The sequence below is a fragment of the Clytia hemisphaerica genome, unplaced genomic scaffold (genome assembly GCF_902728285.1).
Source record: "Clytia hemisphaerica strain Z4C2 unplaced genomic scaffold, Clytia hemisphaerica genome assembly, whole genome shotgun sequence".
NCBI lineage: Eukaryota > Metazoa > Cnidaria > Hydrozoa > Leptothecata > Clytiidae > Clytia > Clytia hemisphaerica.
The window spans coordinates 286,685-300,186 of NW_027103768.1; the positions used below are offsets into that span (position 1 = coordinate 286,685).

General features: G+C 35.4%; 1 protein-coding gene across 7 annotated transcripts in view; it reads right to left on the bottom strand.

The window, feature by feature from the left end:
- Positions 1-5,169: 5,169 nt before the first annotated feature.
- Positions 5,170-13,502, bottom strand: part of LOC136805712 (receptor-type tyrosine-protein phosphatase beta-like) — a 40,181-nt gene continuing 31,848 nt past the window's right edge. For all 7 annotated transcript variants that reach the window (XM_067062254.1, XM_067062255.1, XM_067062259.1 and 4 more), the window contains 10 exons: positions 13,137-13,275; positions 9,260-9,400; positions 8,650-8,731; positions 8,278-8,368; positions 8,025-8,101; positions 7,629-7,886; positions 7,345-7,490; positions 6,611-6,746; positions 6,341-6,485; positions 5,170-5,758 (listed from right to left, as the gene is read on the bottom strand). In XM_067062254.1, the coding sequence (XP_066918355.1) occupies positions 5,628-5,758; positions 6,341-6,485; positions 6,611-6,746; positions 7,345-7,490; positions 7,629-7,886; positions 8,025-8,101; positions 8,278-8,368; positions 8,650-8,731; positions 9,260-9,400; positions 13,137-13,275 (1,346 nt within the window). In that variant the 3' untranslated portion in view covers positions 5,170-5,627. The remainder of the gene's footprint in view (positions 5,759-6,340; positions 6,486-6,610; positions 6,747-7,344; positions 7,491-7,628; positions 7,887-8,024; positions 8,102-8,277; positions 8,369-8,649; positions 8,732-9,259; positions 9,401-13,136; positions 13,276-13,502) is intronic.

The window sequence follows — 13,502 nt, forward strand, 5'->3', positions numbered from 1 at the left end:
TAAAGCTCTAAAACAGTATCTAATAACATGAAAACCAGAATATGATTCTTCATCTATTTGTCAGATCTAACAAAATTAATAACCGCACTGTCATCATTGACAATAAAACAAACGATTTTCTGTCAAGAGCCTTGTAAACATTCCAACAACTTCCATCAAAATGATCTATCACAGCTAAGTCTACCATTTTTAGCGCGGTCCGAGGATTGAGCTGGGCGGGTGAAAAACTTCAATCTGTCAATCATTTTCTAAAGCAAAGAGTACGCGAAGCGATTCTAGCTTTACGATAGTGCCACGAGTCATCAATGGATAGTATTCAATTATCATTATCCCTTTATTTTCATTCCTAGAACTTTTGCAAAAAAAAAAGGAAAAATAGAAAAGTTGTATTTTTTACTGCTCTATTCACAGAATGAATTTGAAAGATCTTCTATGTGGCGTTTTTTTGCAAACTTAAAAAAACTGATTTTTGGCTTAAGTGCTTGAGTGCAGCATAGAAACAAAGTTCAAACATGCATTTCCCGTAATTTCTGTGTGAAGAGTTAGGTCTATACTGTAATCGAACTGTCGAGGTCTCTTTAAAAAAAGTTTGATTAAGTCCGATTTCAGTAATCAAACTTAATCGAACTTTCGAACGGCCGATTCTTGGGTAATATTCGATTGTGTTCGATTGCGTTCAAGTAACTAACGTTCGATTGGTTTGATTGATAGTCAACCTATGTTTAATTGGTTCGATTGATTGTAAATTACCTTCAATTGATCTTCGATTATGATTATTTTCGATAAGTTTGATTGCGATTAAATTAAATTTGATCACTCCTTTAAAGCTCTTTTTAGCGTGGACAGCCGAGTGCGTAAGTAACCGTACTAGAATGAATAAAATAGAATACAATTGAATCAATCGAACGCAATCGAACATAATCAAATACAATCGAATGTAATCGAAGCAATCGAACGGCAAATTCTGGGTAATATTCGATTGCGATTCGATTGCGTTCGACAATCGAATCGCAATTATTCGATTGTGTTCGATTGCGTTCAGTTTGATTCGGCATTCGATTCGTTTGATTGACACCGTCTGGGTATTTTGAGAAATTTGTGAGTATTCGATTAAAGTTCGACAACCGAACTTAGTTGAACATTAATCGGCCGATTAAGTTCGACAAAGTTCGATTAAAAATACCGTTTGATTGGCGGTTAGTGTAAAACGCAGGTCACAGGTCACAGGTCGCAGGTCACAGGTCACAGGTCAACAAAGTACAGACCGGAAAAAAAGAAAAAGATCATAACATATACATAACATAACATAACATCAATATAGTCATCTGGGGTAATTACGGGACAGTTAAAATTAAGGGGTAAATACGGGACACCCCTAAAAATGGTGCTATTGTTATTAATTTGGATTCAGATGGAGAGGATTTTGGAGATAGTCATTCTAGCTGCTAGAAAAATGTCTAGTTAGATTATTCTAACATATACTTTTGATGTTTCAACAAAAGTTTCATATGTCACCATAAAAATCAATTTTCGTAGTTTTAGAAGGAACTTTTCAAGCTTTAGTGTCAGGAAGAGCTGCAATCACTTTGATTATATTTTGACTGAATTCTGGCATCAAGATACTATGGTTTGAGATTATAATAGTCTCATTATCAAACAAGGCACCTTATCTCTAAAAAATGTGTCCCATATTTACCCCGTAGTGAAATCTTAATTTTGGGGTAATTATGGGACACTAAAGTTTGAGTTTCAAGTGTTTATTTTTTATAAGAAAAGTACAAACTTGATTTTCTAGTTTAATGGAATCATAACTACACTCTAAGTCTTTCAAAACCTGCAAAGGTTTGCATCTAAATTTACTTCAGTTGGTCTAGATTGCTCTATACAAGTATTACTGTTTAAAGTGTCCCGTTATTACCCCAAAATGGGAAAAAAGCTGGGGTAAAAACGGGACACTGTCACTAATTTTGTTGAAAGTCCTTTAAATGATAGCACTTGGATTTGAAGTCATTAAGTGAATGCAAAACCTCAAATATCATGACCTTTTGGAAAGATATCTGGATTTTTCAATAACATTTTATACCTGTCCCATATTTACCCCGAGGGTGTCCCGTAATTACCCCAAAATGCGGGGTAATTACGGGACACCTTTAAAATAAATTTTAGGAACATCTACTAAATTTTAAGGAAAAGTAATACATCTTATGTAAAGGTCATACTTTGACAAATAAAATATCAAAAGATCGGATCTCTAGGATTAATACTTTCAGAGTGATGCCCAAATAAGTCAAAATCGTCCCGTAATTACCCCAGATGACTATACATAGCGCATTAAATTACAAAAAAGTAATACATGCTATTTAGATGTTATAAAATGACAAAATTGAATAGAATAACAACCTATTTTGACATAGTGACACTTACTTACAAAAATAATGACAAAATCATAAAATATGATGCCTAACAAGACAAAAGCACGAAAAATATTTATAATACAGAATGTGATTTAGATAGTGTGAATGGATATAAAACGGCACCAATCAGAAGCTTGTGAGGTCCCTAAGAGAGTGGTTTTAGAAGGATGAAACCAATTAATTATTCAATTGTTATTTTAATGACTTTAATGATAATTTTTGACAAAAATATTGACAGAATTACAAAATATCATGTCTTACAAGAGAAAAGCACCAAAAATATTCAGCATGCCGAATGTGATGATAACAATATGGCTGGATATAAAATTACACCAATCAGAAGCTCGTGAGTTCTCTGAGAAGGTAGTTTTAGAGCGATTTGTTTTATTATATGTAACCATCATATAACATTACAATATGTAATATACCTGTTATACGTATAATATGGTTTCAAATATTTTCTGGTCTGCGTTATACACGGCGCAAACTGCGAAAGATCGATAAAAGCACATGGTTAAATTTTGATGTTTGAAATGGTTTTATATGGATGAAATTGCTTGAGAATTATGTTTTTGATAATTCTTTGTGTTTTCCAAACATTTTCCTCTGCAATGACATTGATTAGAGTTAACCTGTCATCACTGACCTGTGACCTGTGACCTGCGACCTGTGACCTGTGACCTGTGACCTGCGTTTTACACTAACCGTTTGATTGGTTCGATTAATTACGTCTGGCAAAATGATGGATCGTTTGACGTCACTCGCGGGCAAGTTACACACGACACTTGTTTTAAAAAAGGGCACCCTATCAGTTGTGAAAGTTATTGTGACATGTTTATGACAGAAAGTATGATTGATAAACTTTGTGGAGTTATCAAAAGAAATTCTTTGTCAAAGAGATTTAACAGTAAGGGAAAATACAGGTCAGATTCAGATATCAACAGTCCATCCCATGTTTCGACCAATCGTCCAAAGTCTTATAGAGCAAGTTAAGTTGACAGTACGAATGTTGAAAATTAGTAAATTTGGGACCCTGCCAGATATCTTCAGAGCCTTAAAAAGGGACCCTGACCAGAGCGGCACGTTCCCCTTCCCAATTTTACCTGACAGTTACATCAAAATGCCTCGAAAATGTCAATTTGAAAATCGCGTAATCAGAGAACGTATGTCTCGCTCATTATAAAAAGGCTGAGACAAACTTTAAATAATTGGATTGTAACATCGAGTTAAGTCTCTTTTGTTAAGTCACCAGGGGGTAAATAAAACAGACCTTGATACATTTATCGTTCGTTTCAACTTGACGATTCGTTTAAAACTCAGCCTCCTAAATATTTGAGGTAATATATGTACAAAGAAATTCATACTTTTCCAACCCGGCGAATCTTTAAAAAAGAAGCGAACAATAAAATATAATTACCCTTTCCAAATAAACCTCTTCGGTGGCGAGCGTAGTCTACTCTGACGTAATTGTAAAATTTATGTGATGGGAGTGTTTGACATAGTAATGACTAATGTAATATCATTTGGGGAATTATGAAGTTCTCTGGAATTTCGATTGCATTTATTCAGGTTGATTTTTTATGACTTCTAATGGTACTTCTTCTAACGAGTTTGATTACTCTGTTCTCACACTCATGTCTTTTTTTTTCGCGTCCTTTTCCGTGATTACTTTTATTTATATTTTTAAAGACAGGTAAGAAGGCATATTGATGTAACTGCCTGACTGCCTCCCCTGGGCTGGGCCCTTGGCCTTGGTTGGCTGGTAAAATAAAAAGCTACTTTACTTTATTCTAGTCACTCTGGAAAATATCTACCTATGGTAAAAAAAGAAGATTCCAGATAAGGACAGGCCAGAAGTTTATAGTCCTGCTAGATGATATAAGTTCATTAACTAATCTCATAAACTTTGCAGACGGCCATTTTGTTTTACCATGTGTTTCTTAACTAAATGTAAATCGGCCTTTAAATACAATACCGCCCAAGCTGATTATCCAAATATGAAATACACCCTAATCGTTGGGGTGCCCGCCCACTTGCCAGTGCGTTAGACGCCATTCAGCCGCCATTCAGTAAGCAATAGCGAGTTTATGTATGTGTGTTTTTCAGCGACGGAGACGGTAAGGTTCTAATTTGATTAGATCCTGACCAGCTGAGGACAACGGTAAATCAGCACTTTTACCGTCCTCGATTTTGCGGGGCGGAATTGCGGGTTTTTCCAAATCGCTTCAGTCACTCTACCGTCCTCAAAAGTGCAAATACATAAACTCGGTAATAAAAACAGGGAAGGAGGTTGAAGACTGATATGACCAGTGATATGACTTTTCCTCAATTTTAAGATCTTTTTTAGACCTAAACTAGTTTTGTTAGGTATAAACGCTTAACTTTCTTTTTGATTTTTTTTTTGATGAGCCGTGTCTCGAGATAGATATAACCTCTTCTTTCACAAATTCCGTGCCTGTAGATCCAAAAACATAATCTCTTGTCCAGGTATCAATACAAGGGTCTACAAGCAGTAGCGTGGTGGGTTGACAAAAACTGGGGAGGCAATTTTCGAAAATTGGGATTTCAGCGCCCATTTTTAAAACTAAAATGTCTTTGTAAAAATGGCGTGAGCTAGCGAAGCGAGCACGCGCCAAAGTTAATAGTCAGATGCATCTTTTTCCACCCATTGTCTTTCGGCGCCCCCAAGAAATCGGCCGCTGGAAGGACTGTTTACTCAAGATTGTACTATGTATGGAAATGTATGAAAAAGAACTTTTGTTTGTTTTAAGATATTTCTTTACCTCACTTTCAATGTGAAGAATATTATTTACAATAATAAATAAGAACACAAAATTATTATATTATCATCTTGTTTTCTTTAGCCCCCAAAAAAGAAAGCTTCTTCTTATGCCAATCGGTATCTTGAAAGAATTCAACGAAAGTAAACCAAGAAGAATATAACAATAAAGTAGACTAATATTATCTCTCGCTATTTATATAAAATTTCAAAATAAAAATTAAATTTCTAGTGTACCTATTTACAATTTCCATTTAAAAAGAAATTACAATAAAAATGTTTTAAAGAACGAAGTATGAGGGAGATGCATGGTGAGTGATATTTGATCATCACTTGTTAAGATGAAATCCTACCCGATAAAAGGGCATCCATTTTCTTTCTACACAACATAAAGTCAAAAAAAAGTCTACAAATATGAAGAGGTAGTATGCGTATTATACAGGAGGTGTTTCTAAATCGCTGTTCTCGAATTCTTCGGAAAGAAAATCGTCAGATTTCGTTTCATCATCATCATTATCCAGATTTTCATCTTCCTCGTCTTCTTTTTCTTCTTCTTTCAATAATGCTGAAGATGAGAGAAAAAATAATTAAGGGATGAACAAAGGCTGAATTCTCACCAAACAATGTTGCATTTATATGGAGAAATCAGGGGGATAAGATATCACAGATTTTATAATCGAATTGCTTTTCTTAATTTCTTGATAAATTTGTAAACTGCGATTTCCTAATACTGATTCCCATCAAAGACCAGCGTGATCTATTATGACGTCACGGTAATTCACCGAAAGATCAGACGATCTGTAATGCGAACTTAATTGAGTAAACAACCTGATTGTATATGATAACATACAGATTATGAAACAAATTTGATCAAGTGCCAACAAAAATGATTTGTTTCTTTCACGAGTTCGTTATGATTTCTTAGAAAATTGTTTATTTGTTGATTGATTTTTTTATATCAAATCTGATGAGGTCTATGGTTTTTACATTCTGAGAAGACAGAATTATGAAACAAGTCTGATCAAGTTCCAACAAAAAACGATTTGTTTCTTTCTCGAATTCGTTATGTTTATTCTTGATCTACGGTTTTTGCGTTCTGAGAAGACAGTTCTTGAGGATTACTTATCAAAACAAACTTGAAACGTACCTTCAGCCGCAGGTTCGACAGGATTGGATTCACTTTTACTTTTCCTTCGCATTTCTAAGGTCGAATATCCGGAAAAGATTTGTTGCTTTTCGTCACGTTGTTTCAAATAGTCCAATATGACTCGGTGAATGAAGATGTATTGGTCCTGAAAGTAAAAGCAATCCCATATTTTAGTATAGAGTACAATTCTAGAAAACAGTAGGTTTGTAAAAATGTTGAATAAAGATTAGGTTTTGAAGATGCTTAAAAATGTGGTCTGTATTTCATTACCTCAGTCTGCACCATGGAGCATCGTTGAGTCCTCATTAAACACACTACACCATAAACATCTACATTGTTTTCGGTCTGTAGTTTATTGACCAGAATATCAACACACAAGTAAGTTCCTGTGCGCCCAACTCCCGCCCTAAAACACAAACAAAATAATTAATTGTTACTTAATATTATGTCATAACAGGATGCAGTAAGTTATGGCATCTTATGTCCCTACAATCGTTTACAACAAGGCTTGATTAATGAGATTTTGAACACTTACAGACCGTAAAAGAACTAGTATAAAGTTAAGTATGTCAGGGGTTTTTTGAGGTTTGGTGTGTGTAGAAATTACGAAAAAAAGCGTTTAACAGCGTCGCAGTAAATATTGGTTGTGTGAAAGAATGGCTACCCTTGGTTATTCACCACCACGAAATTGTGCAATTTATCTAATGGGTTGCGTTAAGCTGGTTTAACCGATTGTCATGAATTTTCTGATTAAATTTAATGAGGAAACTATTCAAGAAAAGTGTAGGAAATTATCATTAAGGAAAATTGCTCCGAATTAAGATAGGTTGGCATGAAAAGTTAAGGAGGCACGAACAAGATAAATTTTTAAGAACTTCTTTTAATAAGTTTAATTTCCCAATCTAAAAATACAACCCCTTCACCCTTTACGTTACCGAGCTGTTCTAAAAACCGAAAGAAAACAAATGACGTCATTTACTGCAAGTGAAGAGGAGAGAACTTACGAGCAATGACAGATGACAGGGCCGTCATCGGGCCGTTGATGAAACCGAACGGTCGTCACGAACTGTAACATTTCTTTAGATGAGCGAGGTACGCCGTGGTCAGGCCATGCTGTGTATTGAAAATGTCTGAGTAATCGAGATTCGCCCTTTAAAATAATAAAAGATATTGTTTTTATTCATGTTATTAATAGGAGACGAATATTTCTCCATAAACGTCGTTAAAAGAGTGAGAACCAGACAACCCAATATCAACTGTTCAAGAAAACGTGGGAAGTTTTCCTCACCTCGAATGTCATTAGAAATTCCCGTTCGGTCCATTCTGGATATATTGTTTCGTGCTTAAGCGTTACTTCGATTTCTCCGTATCGCGTCGAACCTGATGCAGGCCAATATTGATGACATTTTACACGATTCTTCTCATTGCATTGCGTAACCATGACAATGATTCGAGATTTTTGTTCCCAGACCATCTGCCAGAAGTGGTCTGTGGTACTTGGGAGGGGTCCTTGTGTGGCTATGTATGCTCGTGGTTGCTTGTAACCCTACAAAGACGAAATTCTAACCGTATTAAAGTCTGATTTGTTTCCGCTGTAAAACAGATCCGGTATGGCAAGTTAAAAAATTATCTTGAAAAAATAATAATCCAAAAAGCTAAAATTGATGAATGCACAACAACTCACGTGAATATAATTAGCGTTGATATAGTCCGAACCAGGTTCGTCGTCTATACTCGATAGTTTCACTCGCGTATAATCGTCTGGTAAACCAAAATACAGATGATTAATAAGGAGAAATTCTATAAAGACTGCATGGTGGTCACATCACAGGAAATACCAAGAAAAAATTTCTACATTTCTAAAAATCTCTCTTTAAGGAAAGAATCATAAATTCAATTCAGAGCCAAAAATTTTCCTAAAACGAAACTTGACTTACATGGTAAGACGTTGACGTATCGGTTTTTGCCGTTATTTTCTGCCATGTCAGCAACTTCATGCCTCTCAAATTTCCCGACATCCCGTATAGACTGAAAGATAAACATTAAGAAAGTTATAATTAGAAGAAATTGTGTAATATTAAGGATGGCTTAAAAAGACTTAATGATCATTAATTAGACGTTCCGTCCCATTTTGAATAACATCCAAAAAAATGTTGTACAGAAATTATGGCGTGTAAATGGTCAACTTGTTTGGTTATTACAAATATTAATGAAAGGGAAGATATAAGTAAAGGTTAATTTCCAAAAGTTCACGTTTGTCATTTTTGACACAAACTTGTGAAAGTGGTGGTGAAAGGGTAACATCATACCTCAAATTCTTCGGCAAAACGAAAGGTACTATCCGATGCACTTCTTTCAACCCATGCACGAAAATCTCGGATGAAGACAGGTCTGACAAACAAACGAAAATACATTATGAAAACAACATATTATGAAGAATGACACTTTGACAGGCTTTTATATTTACAACGGTATCATTAATCAAGCGATACATCACGTCGAGGGGTGTTCAAATGCTTATTAAAAATGCGAAACAAAAGGCCTTATCTTGAAACATGGCTTGCTACCTCTCTTATCAGAAGAATGTTTGTGAAATTGCATGTTCGATGTAAAGATAAAACGATTTCTATATTTGTTATTGCGTTTATTATCTTCCTATCACTCAGTTCGGGCCGTCGGTAATAAATTATGCATTTTAACATTACCTAATGATGACATCATCATATATAGTTAATGCAGGCTGATTGTTTGGAAAATATCATTATTTTAAAAGTCCCGAAAACCCGTCAGTCTATTGACTATTGACGGAAACCCTTCAGAGTGTGACATATCTCGTTCAGACAAAACAGTTTCGCTCAAACTCGAAAAAATAAACAAACGGCCATGATCTAAAAATTAGAAAAAAGAGAAAACACTTACCTCGTCATTCCTTTCAGACTTTTTCGTCGCTCAGTGAGAATATCTGGTCCTGAGAATTTCTTCTTCAACCTGCTCGCCCCATTCCTCTGATAGTTGGTGGACATGAGGGACACACCCATACTGTCCTTGTCTTGCTGCCCTCTACGGTGAAGATGGGGTGTTAAAGTTAAGAGTTTTGAACATTTACACCTTATGGTGTTGGAAAAAGAAACAGTTCTTCGGAGAAGAGCGGGTTCATTGTTGTTCAGTTCACGACTATTGTGTCGTTTGATGGTTTGCTTGTCAAACAACACATTGTTCTCGTCCACCAAGTCGTACATCCGCATATCTTCAAAAATGATCCCTTTGTTTTTAATTTTTTGCAACTAATAAATATAATACACAGTAAAAGCAGTTAGAAGACTTGTGTGAGTGCAAAGTATGTCATTTGAATGAAATGAGACATTGATTCTCAGTCAGAGATGGAAGCACGTCAAAGCAGAAACCAATCATTCAACACATACAAACACCATAAAAGGAAAATCAACAGCAAATTTTCTTCTTCATTGCGAAGTTACAGAATGCAACATTCAACTTTTTTTAAATACAGTGTATGAATTTCGATAGAAGTGTGGTGTGAATGCTTTGAAGTAAGAATGTTATTTATAATTGAAGAGATGTCACTAACTTCTCGCATGATTCATACACTTCTCTTTGTCTCATGTTCAAAATAAACATTATAATACAGGATCAAGACAGTTTAATAAAGCTTCGACTTTCTCTTTTTATAAAAGTACTCATCACAAAAAAAAAGTTCACCTAACCATGTGAATAAGTCAATTAAAATTTCTATCATTGACTTGTTGTATTTTGTTCCTATTGCTTTCCATAGGATGAACTACCCACTGAACTCAAGAGAAGCCCACACAACAACATCAGTCGGAAAGTACCGATGGTGGAAATCACCCTTCCTCCATTATCTTTTGGGTGTTCAAAATCAGAAAAAGAAACTAGATTTCCGCGATGAAAACAGAGGAAATTCACCACCTCTAAAGCCCTGCATGAAAACAGAAAGAAAGGAAAAAAAGGTTGAAAAGGGAAGTAAAGACTTACACTAAGCAGAAGCACATTTGAAAACGACGTCTTCGGTAGTTTGAGGGTGCTTCGGAACACATCGTGAGAGTCTTGCTGTGCTGTTCAGTCGAGAAAGAAACAGATCACTCTTTCACTTGAACGTTGTGATGAGAGGGAAGAGTGTTCAAGTCGAGAAATGGAAAGAAGAAGAAAGAAAGAAGAAAAATAGAGAAGACAAACAGACACATGTTTTGGAAAAAATGAATACGATGTAATATATGAAGATGTTGGAGAAGAAATAATTATTGAGAAATATTCCCTTTCTTTCTGTTTTCTTTTCTTTGAGGTTGAAAATGAAATGAGAAGGTGCATGTGTCTCTCTATGATGATGTGTAAACGTGAAAACTCAACGAAGCAGCTGAATTCCCTTCCATTCCCATTTAATCCATGTCTCAAACAAAACAATCAAACGCCCAACCAGAATGTTCCCCCCTTCTGTATCAAAAGATCTGAAAGTGAACTTTCATTACCCCTCAGTGACGCTTAAACACGAAAGACCAAAAATGATGTACAACTCATCACAAAAACACACAAAAAAATAACGGTCGCAAATTCCCATGATATCATTCGCTAAAATTAAAGAAGGACGTTCTCGCCACATTACATAATGTGTAAACATTGACTTTACTAAAGTACTTCTAACTCCGTTGACTCTCCGCAAACAACTTCCATAAGGACATCTATTAAAGAACACACAAGCCAGTTGAAATCATCAAGTGATAAAGATTAGACAATTAGTGAAGTAATATTTTGGCTGATGAGACGCAAAGCCATTAAGAGATCAATTCTTACATTCTATTGTCTTTCTTAATTGATCAAAAGTAAGTTTCCTACGCCGGTGCGAAACAAAGACATTAGCAGCAATATCATGTGCTGATGTTTTGAAGCTTGCAAAGGAAGAACATATAATATCCATCTCCCGAAATAACAAATTAAAAGAGTGAGAAGGAAAAGACAAATTAAGTCTTCTTTTGAAAAAGTAATGAAAATGTTGGATTAATTAAATAGAGATAGAAGAGGGATTATTGGCGCCGCTTTTTTGCACCAGGAAGGGGGATAAGCCGTAGCCATTTTGATGGAATGATTGTTGTCAAGGCAACAACAAAACAAAACCCGATTTTACAGCAAAAGCATATTTTATCTCCCTTTAAAAATTACTCTAAAAAGTATTTGAAAAGCATTCGCAAAATTCAAGATACCGAGTACAAGTGATGAAAAGGACATATCCCGTCTACAAAAAATGCAAGTGCAGAGGACATCTTCCCTTGATCCTCCTTCTTCTTCACCGCTTCACGCGAAAACATCCTCGCAATAATATGGTCGAAAATAAACACGTGTTTTGTCGAAAACAGGAAAATGACGAAACGAAGAGAATAAGGAAGAATAATTGTTTGAAGGTGGTTAATGAGCAGAAGCAGCTTATCAAATGTACTGATAATACCAACCAATATATTGCACACTACATAAAATTTGTCACTGTGCTAAAATCAAACGCCGGATGCAATTAAAGCTGCGAAAAGGAGTTACGTAATCGTCGTTAATGTTTTATATCATCAAATTTATGGTTTCATCCAATCAATCCAATCCAGTTAATCGAAAACACAAATCATCAACAAATGCTAATTTCATTTCCGTTTTGAGAAAGAAAGGAATTCCAGTTTCCATAAATCTATATTCGAATTAAGAGCCTAGCCTAAACAACCTTTCATGTTTCACCCAGAAAATGACTTCTTTACTTCTCAATCAGCAGAAATAAAAGCAACTAGTCGTAAACTATTCGTTTCAGCTTTTTAAGCCCTTCTTTTTCCATTATACAACTCTTTAAAAACTCCTTAATTATTTCAAAAGCAATAGTTGGAAATGGTTATAAAGGAGCGAGGACGGAGTTTTGAAAGAGCAAACTCTTCTTCTTCAACCTCTTCTTCTCTTTCGGAAAGAGAGCGCCATATGAAGTCTTTTTGATGAGATTAAGCAATCAGAATCCAATATTTTAAAAAGAAAATGATGGAAAACATAACCAGCATGCGCTATTTATTGGAGAATTTCGTCTGCAAAATCAATCAAAACTTTTTGATGGGACATTGTGCCAAATGACGAGGCTTAACCTATTTGACACTCTCTGTGAACGTCACAATGAGAGTTTCTCAGCCCGTGAAAGCGTTTAATTCATCCGACCGTCACAAAAAGATGCAAAGTGCCTGCTTCCATCCAACATCAATCGCAACATACTTATGAAAGACGGACATAGAGGTTAATCGATCGTTTTAAGAAATCGCAAACAAACTGACGCCAAGAAACATAGCTTTGCAAATGATAGAAGGTTTATTGAAGTGACATATAAACATTTAATTTATATAAAATCTACATTTCAAAGAGAGAACCTGCTACAAAATACCACAGTTAGCTGTATGTCTATAAATTGAATATAGTAACGGCAAGCTGCAAAAGCACTGCTACCCTTGGAGAGGATGTCCATTAATTGTTATATAATTTCCCTGTTTAATTCAAATTATTCTGGATATAGTCCATTTCCTGGTTGTAGTACAAAATGAACTGCTCGTAGGAAGGATCGGAGGACCTTTTTTTGCTATACTCTAATGGAAGCTTTTTTCTTTCAGATCAGTGAAGAACACCGATTGTTTCAAGGACTGTCTCATAAAATTCATAATTCATTAAAAAAATATTAACGAAGAATAGTTGGTAACACTTGGGAGGGGCCTAAAAAAAAATGACGAAAAGAGGTTGAAACACGTAAGATACATACCTGAGATATTTTCGTGATCGTTTCTTACGGCAGACGATGATTGTGATGATGATGGTGAGAAAGATGAAGAAGACGAGAAGGACGGTGAGGATGATGATGACGACAGATGAACGAACACCTTCTTGTGGCACGATCACCGCTGGATAAAAAAAATCAAATCAAAATCAAAAATTAACTGAAGGCTTCTCGTGATATTAACAAAATAGTTTCATAAAGCCGTTCATTATTGATCTTGAGCAGGCCTTCATATCAAACCTTGCGTACATTGTTTTGGTTCTTCCAAAACACAGATTTGTAAGTGATAAACCTCCCACGAAACAAGTCACCGCCTCCCTAGACAACGGCATTAGTTGACAGGGAAAAATA